This window comes from Thunnus thynnus, chromosome 7 (assembly GCF_963924715.1).
Source record: "Thunnus thynnus chromosome 7, fThuThy2.1, whole genome shotgun sequence".
NCBI classification, from domain to species: domain Eukaryota; kingdom Metazoa; phylum Chordata; class Actinopteri; order Scombriformes; family Scombridae; genus Thunnus; species Thunnus thynnus.
This window is the reverse complement of record NC_089523.1, coordinates 22,659,143-22,671,806: the sequence shown is the minus strand read 5'-3', so window position 1 is coordinate 22,671,806 and position 12,664 is coordinate 22,659,143. Positions and strand designations below refer to the sequence as shown.

Below are 12,664 nucleotides of genomic sequence, written 5' to 3'. Positions count from 1 at the left end.
ACGCCACAGCTGGCTTTCTGTGCCTTGGTACTGTATTGACAAATGCATCCTGCAATCATTATTACCATTAGTTGTACTTCACTTGAATCCAGCACAGAGGCACAACCCAAAGCGATTCCCCTTTAAAGGAGAGAGTGATTGGAGCCCTCCCCCTGCTGACCCCTCCCCTCTCAGACATGGGTCCGACCCTTACCTATTGCGGCGTAGGGGACCGGGTCACAACAACGCTGCCCAGATAGCTGAGATCAATCAAAAACAAATCAGGTAAGACCCTTACCCTCTATACAGCAGCAGCCCTATAAGCTACTTTCCTTTATAGGCCAATGAGAGTGCAGGAGCAAGTCTCTGCTTCATGGCTTCAGCTTTGTGAGGTGGGTGTGAGGGGGCACAGGAATGTGTACTGTATGGAAATACTACTGGGCACAAAAGTTTATGTGTCTCAGCTACATTTTTCATGTAGGCCTTAAAAAAAACTTCCTCTGTGTATGTGTGTGTGTGTCGGAAACTCTGTGTATAGGGGCACTGATCTATCTCTCTAGTGAGATTTGATTATAGTATTCCCTCATTAAAACTGGCTTAAGCTCAGATACTGTAGCACAATATCTGTGAGGTTTTATTTTTACTTTCTAATATGGCACCCTTTATTAATGGCTAATTAATAGTTACTAATACATATTAGTTTATTAGTAGCTTATAGAACAGTTATAAATAAACATTAATGAAAACAACTCTTGGGTTGCCAGGTTTGTTGATTTGTCTTTTTAGCTCTTAGACTCCTGTAATGGATCATTTGACTTCTGATCTTTCAGAAAAAGGCTGCAGACCAAAATGTAAATTATTTATTAACAACTTTTTATTATCTGCAACTGTAGAATTATTTTAAGATCCCTCTACTAATGTCTTATTAACAATATAAATACAAATTACTTACTAACTTCTGCTGTTGGATTATTAGCAAGTGAGAAACTCTTGACCCTTTATTAATGATTTAACATCTATAACTCCAGACCTGATGGTGTGTTACCCTTTAGTGATGTTAATGACTTGACTTGACTCATTTATTGAACAACCTGGCTACCAAGAAGTGGTTCTTATTAATGTCTGTTCTATAAAGCATTTGTAAACAGTTTATTAACCATTAATAAAGCCATCAGTTACAACTTATAAATGCTTAATAAAGGGTGACTTATTAGAAAGTGGTACTTTTTATGCCATGTAGGGTAATAAAAGTATGTAAATGTTCATCAAATATACAGTTAATTCTTAAAGTTAGGCATGAAAATAACTTTTGCTAGCGCTTCACACATTATGTTTTCACTTTCATAATTCTAGTATTCAGTACATAAAACTAAAATATTTCAATTGAAAGTTTCAATGAAAAAAATGGCAGCTTTTTAAAAACAATAAACTTGAGGTTTTCTGTAGCTTAAAGTGTTTTAACTAAATCCTCCTCCAGTCATTATATTTAATTCATGAATCCATATTTTATGAGATTGAATGTGATCTATCAAATGATAAAGACAGTAATACAAAATCAAACTGAGCTTTCACATGCCATCAAATTGTCAAAGTTTAGAGATTTTTTATGAGCTGACACAATGTGTGCTAAATGCAATTACATGCCTTCTGCATATTAAGGTACAATATGCATCTTAATTACGCCTAAATGGAAACATCAAAGTAAAACTGTGGATAAATACTGAGGAAATTTGGAATAGAGAGCAGATGAGGAGAGAAGTCTCCTCTTTAAATAAATGTGTGACTATTCTCTACTGCAATGGATCACCTACCCTGAGGCTGATATCTGGAGCTGGGAGGGCTCTGAGGGTAGCATCTCCTCCTCTGTCCTTCTCTGGGATGGCCTCTGACCGAAAACATCCCTGCCCTCCAGAGGGGGAGAGGGGGACTGGGAGGGGTAACTGGCTGCAGTGGAGGCATAGGACATGTGGGCGTGGTAACTGGGGCTGGGGTGCCTGGCGCCCTGGCTCTGAGTGGGAGAGGCGGTCAGGGAGGACCTCCGGGAGAAACTGACAGTGGCCGAGGGCTGCAGGGTGATCTCAGGCATCTCCAGAGACCGAGAGGTGCGGAGGATGCTGGGGCGCGGAGGGGGCCGCACTAGAATATCTGGGGAACCTGGCTGGGTGCTAAGGGGGCTTTGGGAGAGCGGGGAGAGGCGGGAGGGCTGGAGTACTAGTGGGGGTAGGCTGGGGTCTGCCCGGCGCCCTGCCCTCGGGCTGAGCCAGGACTGAGGGCTACTACTGGGGGCTGTGCTTGGGCTCCCTGCACGGGCTGCCGGGTCAGGGTAAGGCAACACTGGTACACCCACACCGTGGGCCGTGTGTCTGAGCTGGCCGAGACTCTGGGCCTGTTGCATAGCTAAACGCCTAACCGGAGGCCCCGGGGGCCTGTCTCTGCCTGGGGGAGCCACAGGGACCTCCAGCTGCAGGAGTCTAGGGCTTGTTGGATCCTTTAGGGAAGGGAGGTGCAGGCGACTGGGGGGGAGAGAGTGAGGAGGGTATGGGGGTGGGTCAGGGAGGTCCTGGGGATGATGTAAGGGATGGTGAGGTGGGTATATGAACCGTGGACCCTCTAGACCCAGGAAGGGTAGCTCATGAGGCTGCCAACTTTCAGGTGAGCGAGGAGGGCTGTGTGTGTGAGACAGAGAATGGCCAGAGGCAGTGTACTGATGGTGCTCCATCTCTCCACTCTCCTCGGGGATGGAGGGGTAACCAAAGGGCCCCTCTGCAGTGCCTGGGGGGGAGGACAGAGCGGAGCTACGCGGACTGATGTCAGGCATGTAGAATGGTGGTGGAATCCCTGATTCGCCGCGGCTGCCTAGATACCCATAGAATGGGCCCTGGGGAAAGCCCCTGTAGCGGGAGGATGGGGCCTGCCCTGAGGCGTGAAGTGCACTGCCCTCTGCAAAGCTCATACCTTCCATGGGCCTGTGTAGGCGGGGGCTGTAGGTGGGGGGCTGCGTTGACTCCAGGCTGGAGGACGTTGGGGAGAGCTGGGGCCGCAGCGTGGGCATGATGGGCGGCAGAGGCCCGGGGTCAAATTCATTCTCCTCATCAGACTGCCGAAACTCAGGGTACATGTCAGACTCCTCTGCGAAGGGGAAACCATGGATGCGGCGGGGCGGTGGGCTGGTCTCCATGACGAAGCGGCCATCAGGGCCGCGGCATATCAGCTCAATAGGCGTGGTGACCTCTGCCTCGTGCTTGGACACACTGTATTTCTTGCTGGCTATGGCACGCTTGGTTTTCTTGTAGAAGGAGAGCTCTTTTTCTCTTTCTCTCTGAGGGCTGGGCAGCTTCCTGACGTACAGGCCTGGACCTTGGGAACCCTCTGAGGAAAGAGAGCGGGGCCGAGACGGAGGGGAGCTCTCTGGACTTATCTTCCCCGACGACAACCTGACATAGAAAAACGCAAACATAGACACTTGCTTAATTTAACAAATACCCGATGAGACCCTGGGGGAAAAGAAAAACAAAAGAAAGATCTCTGGTGCTGTAAATGAATATGCATGATTGCAGTTTATTTCCTAAACTAAATAGATGACAAAATACAAAGCCAATGCACTCCATCAAGGCAGCCATAATGAACTGCATTATGATAATGACCAGTTTATGGCGGCGGTGGCATCCTGATAGGACAGCAGCTAATGAACCAAGCCAGAATGACAGGATGAAAGGAGAACCAACGATGCAACCATGACAACCATATCACAGATCTATTGAATCTACATCTTCTTGAGCAGACGTGAGACCAATTTCCATATGCTGCACCAAATGGTGATGTGAGGGAAGCAGATGACATCTAACCAGGCCTCATTTGCCCACACCAGGAGCAGCATAGTCGACACTTACTGGGTCACTGAATACATCAGGTAGACATACTTTGTAAAGAGTGCATATACACAGTACTGTACTGTACATGCAGCCTAGCTGATGCAATTTAATCCCTGTATGGTGCGTGGAAGTCTGAGCATGCAAAAAAAGGCCAGCGGTAGGCCTCACTACAACAAATAGTCATTTCAGTAGATAATCTCTATGCAATGCATTAACCATGCAGCCAAGCCAGTGCAGTGCAGCACACTCTGTATTTTGGTGCAGGCAGGCACTCACAGGGGGCTGGCGGGCGGGGGCAAGAAACTGCTCCTGGCAGGCTCGTCCCAGCAGGGCTCTACCCCTGGCAAGGGGGTGAGAGGAGGCCTGCGATGGGAGACAAACGACATGGGCCTGGTTCATCTTTTACTATGGCAAGACTCCTTGCATCAAGGACTAAGTGTGAACTCCCTGACCTGCCTGGACCATTTAACGAAATAAACAAAAGTATCTGCTACTGATGATTTACCTAAAGTCACAGGCAGACAAACATTTACTCTGGAATGGGATTCACACAGATTATTGTCACAAATTAGATATTTTTGGGATTGGAATGCAGTCATACATACAGACAAGTTTTACAGACAGACAGACAAATACACACATGTGGCTGGTACTGTACATTAAATGTGCAGCTAAACGAAAAAGAGCATTATTAAACACTGAGGATCATGCAGAAAGCAGACAGCGTTTGAGGTTAAAGAATACAGATGGATCAAAAATCAATACACATACTGCAGCTTGGGCACTCTGGGTAATGTGCTTAAAATGCTGACTTGGCTGCTTTGAACTCTTCTTAATCCGCCCATGATCCGCTAGAGGTTGCTACTGTACATGTTCCTCTGCACCTCCCATATACCTTGAGCATATAATCTTTTTTTTTTTTGTTTCATCCAGCAAGGCTTCTTCTTCTGCATGTGTACTAGTTCAATACTTCGTAACATGTGTAACATGTCTTTCCATATCACTTTAACAAAACCTTCCTTTTGCCAAAAAACACAAGAGAATGACTGCTGTGTATAATAAGGCAGTATTTGACTAACAAGATCATGTATTTCCAGTTTTATTGCTATTTTTGTTAAAATTTACAGTATGCCTTATTACAGGATGCATGGGAAGAAAAATTTTGTAAAAAAAAACATGATGAGGTGCATAAGAAGATGCACAGTAGCAGCCACCTCTGGCAGGGCCTCTGGCATTGGCTTTACTTACGGTGACTCTATGCTTTTCCTGAAGTGTGTCACCGACAAGGGAGGATCTGAGAGGACAAAAACATTTAAATTTAGCGTTTCCTACAGAATGATTAATACATGTATGTATGTTAAGCGGTAACGGAGAGGAAGACCGACCTGGTTTACGCTTGAGTTTGCGACGGTGTTGTTTATTGACAAAGCAAGCTGCTAGAGTGCTGAACAGTACTGCCGCTGCCAGAAAACAGATAGTTGCCACGACACCCGCCACCACCGGCCGCGCTAGCCCCTCGTCAGTCACCTCCGCAGGGGGGAAGGGGTCTAATGGGTAAAAAAAAGAAGTTATTAAGAAAAAAAAAAAACTAAATCTTTTCAAGCATTTCAGTTTTCGTGTGTTGTTTGTAATACTGCTTTGGTAAAGAAACTGACCTGTGCTAGACACTCCCACTACATTGCTGCTCTCGCTGATCAGGTCATCCATGACAGCCATCACTCGAAACTCATACCAGGACTCCTGTGAGAGAGACATTTCAAAAAAAATCATTTTATTATCACATGACATTCTGTGACTGTATTTTGGAGAGTGGTCTGTAAATGTAAATGATAATTTGACCAAATCATCTTTACTCAAGGTAGGTAGGTAGGTTAGGTAAGGTTAAATTATAATGACCTTTAAAAGTTGCTCTATAAATTCCATTCTGTGTATTATTGTTTGCATGATAGGATGATCATTGTTTGCATATTTTTATTTAGTGATTAAGCTCAAGAAACCACTTTTTTTGTCATTTTGAACCAACTATATTCTATAGTTAAATGGTTATATAAAAGGAGAAAATGCAAAAAAGCTGAAAAGTGGAGATAAAATGGAATATCTCAAGTCTGTCCTTTAGAAATGTTGGCATATAATAAAGAACTGCATAAGAACAGAGTAGTCACTGTTTTGAGAATAATTTTATTTCCAGATATGCTTGGCACCATGAAATAGGGAGATTCGTAACAAAAAGGACTTCTGTTAATTAACTTTTCAGTCAATTACTCCCCCAAATTGAGCACTGTGCTATTTTTATATCCAACCAAGAAAAAGACAAAAAAAAAAAATGAACACAGCTGTGTTTCTGTATTTAAATGTGTATGTTACTCACCTGAACAAGGTCTCTGGCTATGAGCTCAGTCTCGGTGGATGGGATCAGGTCATCCAGGACCTCCCATCTCTCCCCGAGACGGAACTCCATGATGTAACGGTCAATAGGTGAGGAGTGGTTGGCTGGAGGGAGCCATGTGAGGAGGACACCGTGCTGCGTGCGATTGGCTGTGAGGCACCGTGGTGGAGTAAGAAGCACCAGTGGTTCTGGGGTACCCAGGGGAGAGCCTGTGGAGCAGACCAAAAATATTGTACAGAAAAGTTGACAAAGAGGAAATTAATTCTGACATGGAACAGATAGAAACATTCTGAATGATCCTGTGCAGAAAAAAATACTCTGAAAACCAAAGTGTGGTTAAAACTTAACTAAATTCGAAGGTCTGATGGAAGGTCTATGGATTTTCCAAACAGAGCTGAGTGCAACAAAAATGATTCAATAGCTGTTTTGTTATATAAAAGTAGTGCATTGAGTTGCTCAGGATGAAACACATGGTAAGCCTTGAGAAGAAGGAGTGTTTCAGCTCCCTAAATATGCAACTTCACATGCACTCTACCTGACCTCAGACTGTATACTCTGAAAGAGGCCTGTCCTCCCAAGAAAAATGACACAATAGGTCATAATATCAGTTGCCAAAAACGACCTATAGTTACGTTTGAGTGACAGATGCCATCTAGCGGCCATAGTGATTATGATCTGGAGAAAGTGGCACAGTTCTCGTTATGTCTATATAAGGTGACAAATTTCCATATTTGGAGGTGGTGGGTTGGGTGGCTGGTTAGATCTTAACTTGCAAAAAGTGGACTTAGGGGACCTTGCTGCAGGAGACTGCTGTTTGCTTCCTGCTTCAAACCACAAGTGTCACATTTCCAACTGCCAGTCAGGGAAGTCAGGAAGTAGTGGGTTTAACCCAGACCACATTTCAAGTGATCATTTTAACCAAAACCATGATCTTTCCCCAACCAAGTGGTTTTTATGCCTAAACCTAAGCAGACCACAGCTTTGTCACACCATAAAACATCATTATTTTTTAACAGTGATTTGTAACAGTTGGAAAGCACAGACAAATGATGTTGTCCTGCTGATTACTGCTAATAGAGGCAGCATAGTAGAAAACGCTCCTATGGGTTGTTCTGGAGTGCATGGTCAAACAACCTATTTGGTCGTTTAATTTGGAGGACTTGTTGTCTCAGAGCTGCCTCTACAGTGCCTCCCTCTGCATTCCCACTGGCTAAACTGTGGTGACCTCAAACAGTTTTCCTAATTACCCACAAACAAAAGCACTTTGATATGAATAGGTACACCGCTTCTTCCTAGAATTACAGTACGGTAGATAGTTGAGCACACAGAAATACATTAGTCTGTTGAACAACTTTAAACAAAGAGAAAATGTAATGTGGTCCAAATCAAAAACTGAACCCAAAATTCATGAATGTTACGACACAGGAACACACACGCTATCAGTGGTCTGGTTACACAGCAGGAAATCACAATTAAATGACAACAATACAGTACATTTGGCTTGGGTTTCAAAGATGAAAGAAGAGGAAATATCAAAAGCAATGCATTAACAATACAAAGGATGGACCTAAAGCTGGGTCTCAAACATGTCTTAACACTTTGACAATCCTAACAATCCGTTATTGTAAAGACTTCAAAAAAATAATATTATATAAAGGTAATAAGATTATTAGCTATGGAATAATGCACTGTAAATGCTGTAAACATACAGTGGAAACCAGAAACCTGATTGTCCACCTTAGGACTGCTATCTAAGTGTGTGAACTAGGTCAGAACTATGCAAGCCTCATTTAGCCTTTGTTGAATAAAGAGAAGCTTTCCAACACATTGTTTGTTGGCAACATGCAGCAGAATAGGGAGTTTCACAGTATAAAACAAGGCCATTGTTACGGGGAAGTAGATGTCATCAGGAATTTGAGATTGTTATTCCTTAAATCACCACTTCACACAGTCTTTCAAGCTAATAGACTTCTGCACAGCTTTGGATTTAATTTGTAAATTGGTCAATTAATGCAAACATTTCAATTTTTTTACACTTCTTTACATGGGTCTGTTTAAAGTATAGATGCTGTTCCTTTTCAAAGTGTGGCTCAATGCCCACATAAGAGGCTTTGGGGTGTGCCTTGATCTGTGCGTGCCTTTATTCAAAACCTTCACTGACACTTTTCTCCCTTCATGCCTTTTTTGCTGAGACATTGATTTTTAAGACCATATACCTTTAATTTAGTTTCTGTGAGAGCAGCTGCATACAAAGACTGAATTGGCAGCACACCCTTGAGGCATGAGTTGGACTGAAACACAGAAGAATCTACATCTTACATCAACATAAGACAACATGAGTTTCTTAAACACAACTACAGTTCACTCTCTAATAAATCATTCTCACAGCAGACATGTTGACTTGTCAAACACAGGTGCAACTAATAATAAAGCTGGTATTCCACTCAGGTGTGCTGATGCCAGGGCTTTGGCATTGTACACACTGTCTTATGGGCACACCTGAATGGAACAGTGCCATCATTAATGTCATTAGTTACACTTGTGCTTTTCCGACAATGACAAGTCAAAATGTCTGCAGTGAGAAAGGCTTATTGCGTTGCACACTGCATTGAAACTTAATTACACTATGAAATATCAGCTAGTCCCATCCAGGTCCATGCTCTGTGTACACAGGAATTTGAACTCAAATTTAAATGGTTCCTATCATCCAAAACAACCTTCCTTTCTAATGATGCATGGAAATTTTAAGCACATATAGTACTGGATGACATATCTTGTTTGGTTAGTCATAGCATCATTAGAATGATTTGATGTCTTTGGTGTTTAGTATTAGGGGAGTTCCTGCTTAACACAATGGAAGGAGAACATAAATGTGCTAAACATGAAGACAGAAAGATCTTTATGCACAGTTTTAATCACTTCAACTGTCTATCATGGAGTAAATAGATGCAGTGGTGTGTGCATGCGCAAGGTGACACTTAAAGGCTTGAAGTTGTTGTTTGATATGGATGACAAAGTGAAAAATAATGTTATATAAATTAATTTAAACATCACTAGAGGGCAGTATACTTCATACTGTCTCTAATGAGTATTCAAAAACATTAAAAATAGTGTCTCTGTGCGGTCAACTAGCAGTAAACATTGATGAAAAAAACCTTTCATTGTGCTGCAGTGAATATGACCAGTACCCACCTGCAGTGTTGACTGTCACAACTTCGCTGAATGGGCCTGTGCCCAGTTTGTTTTGTGCCAACACACTGAACTGGTACTCTGTCCCAGGCTCCAGCCCTGGCACCACCAACCAGGTCTGAGCACCAGAAACTGGCATCGAATGCCAGTCATGAGGACCAAAGTCTATTCTCTTTGACCTAAGAACAGAAATTAGACAGAAAAAAAGAAAAATATAAATATTATAAGGGTAAATATAACGCTGTATATTGTAACTATGATTGGCCATAGGATGTTGTATTATAGTTTGTGTACAGTAGATCTTAAAAAATATTTTATCCATATTTCAGGGTTTTTAACAAAGGAGAACAAATCCAAGGACAAGTTACAAACATCAAGGCTTTCATCATGGCCATGATGCTATTCTAAGTCACATCCAACCTTGAGTAATTCAACAATGTCCTTGCTGTACATGGAAATTGTTTTTTAACGTTATCAAGAAAGGTTAAAGATGGTGTTTCCTATATATCAAGTTAATGTGAATGATTTTTGCAAATAACACATGGAATAGCCTGCAAGAATATGTCTGCAACTAAATTAAAATATTACAGCATTTTCATATGTGCACAAAACTGTAATAACCAGATCAGTCCATCAATGGAAATTTGGCCAAAGCTCCCAGTTGTAATGACACTGGTGAGCTTTACAGTGAAAAAGGAACATCTTGTTCTTTTTGGTGCCTCAAGAAACTGTAAAACCAATTTCTGAACTCAGAGGGTTTAATAAAGTTTGATTTTTCACTTCACAAACATTGAAGTGATATACTACACTAAATGATCCACCTGGGAAATGAGGTCACTGCAGCAACAGAATCTTAATCTTAAATTCACTTGATTTATATTTGCTTTTTTGTAAACTGTAGTTAAAAAATTACATTAACAGGAGTTATGACCTTCTGTAAGTTATCACTGAGGCCATATAAACAACAAATCAGTGTTATTTTGTTGTGTTTAAAACCTCCAATACTCAACTCCACACCACTAGGTTATAATGTGTTTGGCTCTACAATGTAAAATGTGTTAAGTATATAATTATCTCTTAGCAAGATAATTACAGGGCTTTGACTCACAAATTTGTAGTTTCGACACTATGTGAAATGTTATTCTACATAAATACCCCAGAGAACATGTGTAGTAGAAGTATATATTTCTTAACTTTGACAGTAAACAATTGTGTATATAATTGTGCAAGCACATAGTTTTTTAAATTTTTGGATACATTTAAGCAAGAAATCTCTGTCCCGACTGTTAGCAGGTGCACATAATCATCACAGCACCTCATGTATGATGCTGAGTGGGACGCTACTGTACTGACTTTACACAACATGAATTATGCACATACACATCAACTAAATACCCTGAGAAATATGCTGTCAAAACAATTCTGCTGTGAGCTTCTGATTGAATTTCATATTTCATCATCATCAATGGAGAGTGCAGGAAAAAAAAAAAACCTGCTCCTATGTCAAACTAGGTTGATAACCTCTAGGTAGTGTTTCCACATCTGTAGACTGATATTATTGATTGGAAGGAAAATAAGAGCACTCACACTGGACCGTACCACACAGAGAACGTCTGTTCGAAGCCGCCATCATAACCTGGTTCCCAGGACACATTAGCAGAGGTTGTTGAGGGCAATACATGGATATTGCCAGGAGCGTGTGGGCTGGTGCCTGAGTGGTTTGTAGAGACAGACAGAGAATATATTTAAAACACGCACTTACCAATTTATTCATCAAATATATAACTACTTACAATTATCATGTAATGTCATCACTAGCAGCAAAGAAGCTCTAGATATCATTTTAAATTGCATAGTGAATTAACATTTTATGAAGTCAGACTCTGACTCATAGTGATTGAGTTCACATCAAGTAAAACACAATAATAATCATATCATAGTGAGTCAAATGAGGAGCATTTTGTTGCTGCGTCATGTGTCCTGCTCGGTGGATAATGTGACGCTGGCTGAGGTGGTGACCAGTGTAAGGTCAAGTTCAAGAGCAGCAGTTCTGTCTGCGGCTCTGCACATCCCACCCACCTAACAGCTGTGCTGTGTGGCCTGAAGCCAGTTACTTCTCAGTGGGATAAAAGAGAGACCTGAGCGTGGTCTGAGGAGCACAGCTGTCTCCGATGCCCTGTGACACCTGTCAGCTGAGGGCTGGTCACACTGAGGTGCTGCCAGCTGTGCAACAGTGTAACTACACCGTAGGCACTGGGGCAATGGGCTACTGGGGCAGACTTACTCACATTTCAAAGACCAAGCGAATGATATGAAAGTACAGACTTAAAGGAGTAGTTCATTTTGTGAGCTGGGTATTTTGGGAAATACACTGATTCATTTTCTTGCCAAGAGTTAGATGAGAAGATTTATACCTCTTAGCCTTTGTACCGTTTAGCATAAAGACTGGAAGTGGGGGAAACAGCTAGCCTAGCTCTGTCCAAATGTAACAATATCAGCCTCTAATTAATAACAGATTATATCTAATTTGTTTAATCCGTACAAAAAGCAATGTGTAAAAAAATACTAGTTGTGATTTCATAGGGGTTCGGATGCTGGACCAGTTCTCGTGGGGAGTTGTGATTCGGATGCAGTGATCAGCACACCTAAAGCAAGCCAATTTGACATGATGGCCAAACCCAGGATTTACAACTTCTGGGTCCAACAGGGGCCCAAAAAGCATTTTTCCCGCATACAATCATGGGAAAAGGAGCGGCTGTAAAATGGTGGATAAATTTTTTTGAGCGTCACAACTCCCGCAAAATGACCAGAATGATGAGAATTTGATCCATTCGGTCTGATCAAATTTCGAAGGTCTAAAAGAACCGCACAATTGAATTGTTTTATCTCCATTCAAGTTAGCCAGAGGGCTAAACTGGAAGTTAGCTGTCTCAGCCTGCGGAAGTCTCTAGTGAGCACGCTCTATGGACACATGCGGCCCATAAAACGTGCGCAGTATGTTTTCATCCGGGTAATTTTTTTACAGCAGGAAGTGACTTTTTTGGCTTCAAGCGCCACTGAGCAACTTTCATAGGCATGAACGGGGCCCTGCCTCCAACACTGAATCCAGTTCTCTTCATACATCTGTCCCCATAAAGACCTAAAGATACACATTTACAAGTCCTATAAAACACTGTTATAGTAAGAGCATATCTTTTGAGGAATACTCAAATAATGCAAAAACTACTAGTCATTAAAA

General features: G+C 42.0%; 1 protein-coding gene across 3 annotated transcripts in view; it reads right to left on the bottom strand.

The window, feature by feature from the left end:
• igsf9ba (immunoglobulin superfamily, member 9Ba) overlaps positions 1-12,664 on the bottom strand; it is a 70,991-nt gene that overhangs the window by 6,826 nt on the left and 51,501 nt on the right. The window contains exons 12-20 of one of the 3 annotated variants that reach the window (XM_067595007.1): positions 11,014-11,137; positions 9,430-9,605; positions 6,220-6,446; positions 5,507-5,591; positions 5,237-5,398; positions 5,100-5,145; positions 4,128-4,214; positions 1,791-3,413; positions 194-239 (exon numbers count right to left, since the gene is read on the bottom strand). In XM_067595007.1, the coding sequence (XP_067451108.1) occupies positions 194-239; positions 1,791-3,413; positions 4,128-4,214; positions 5,100-5,145; positions 5,237-5,398; positions 5,507-5,591; positions 6,220-6,446; positions 9,430-9,605; positions 11,014-11,137 (2,576 nt within the window). The remainder of the gene's footprint in view (positions 1-193; positions 240-1,790; positions 3,414-4,127; positions 4,215-5,099; positions 5,146-5,236; positions 5,399-5,506; positions 5,592-6,219; positions 6,447-9,429; positions 9,606-11,013; positions 11,138-12,664) is intronic. The other 2 variants (XM_067595005.1, XM_067595006.1) reach the window with 2 other exon arrangements.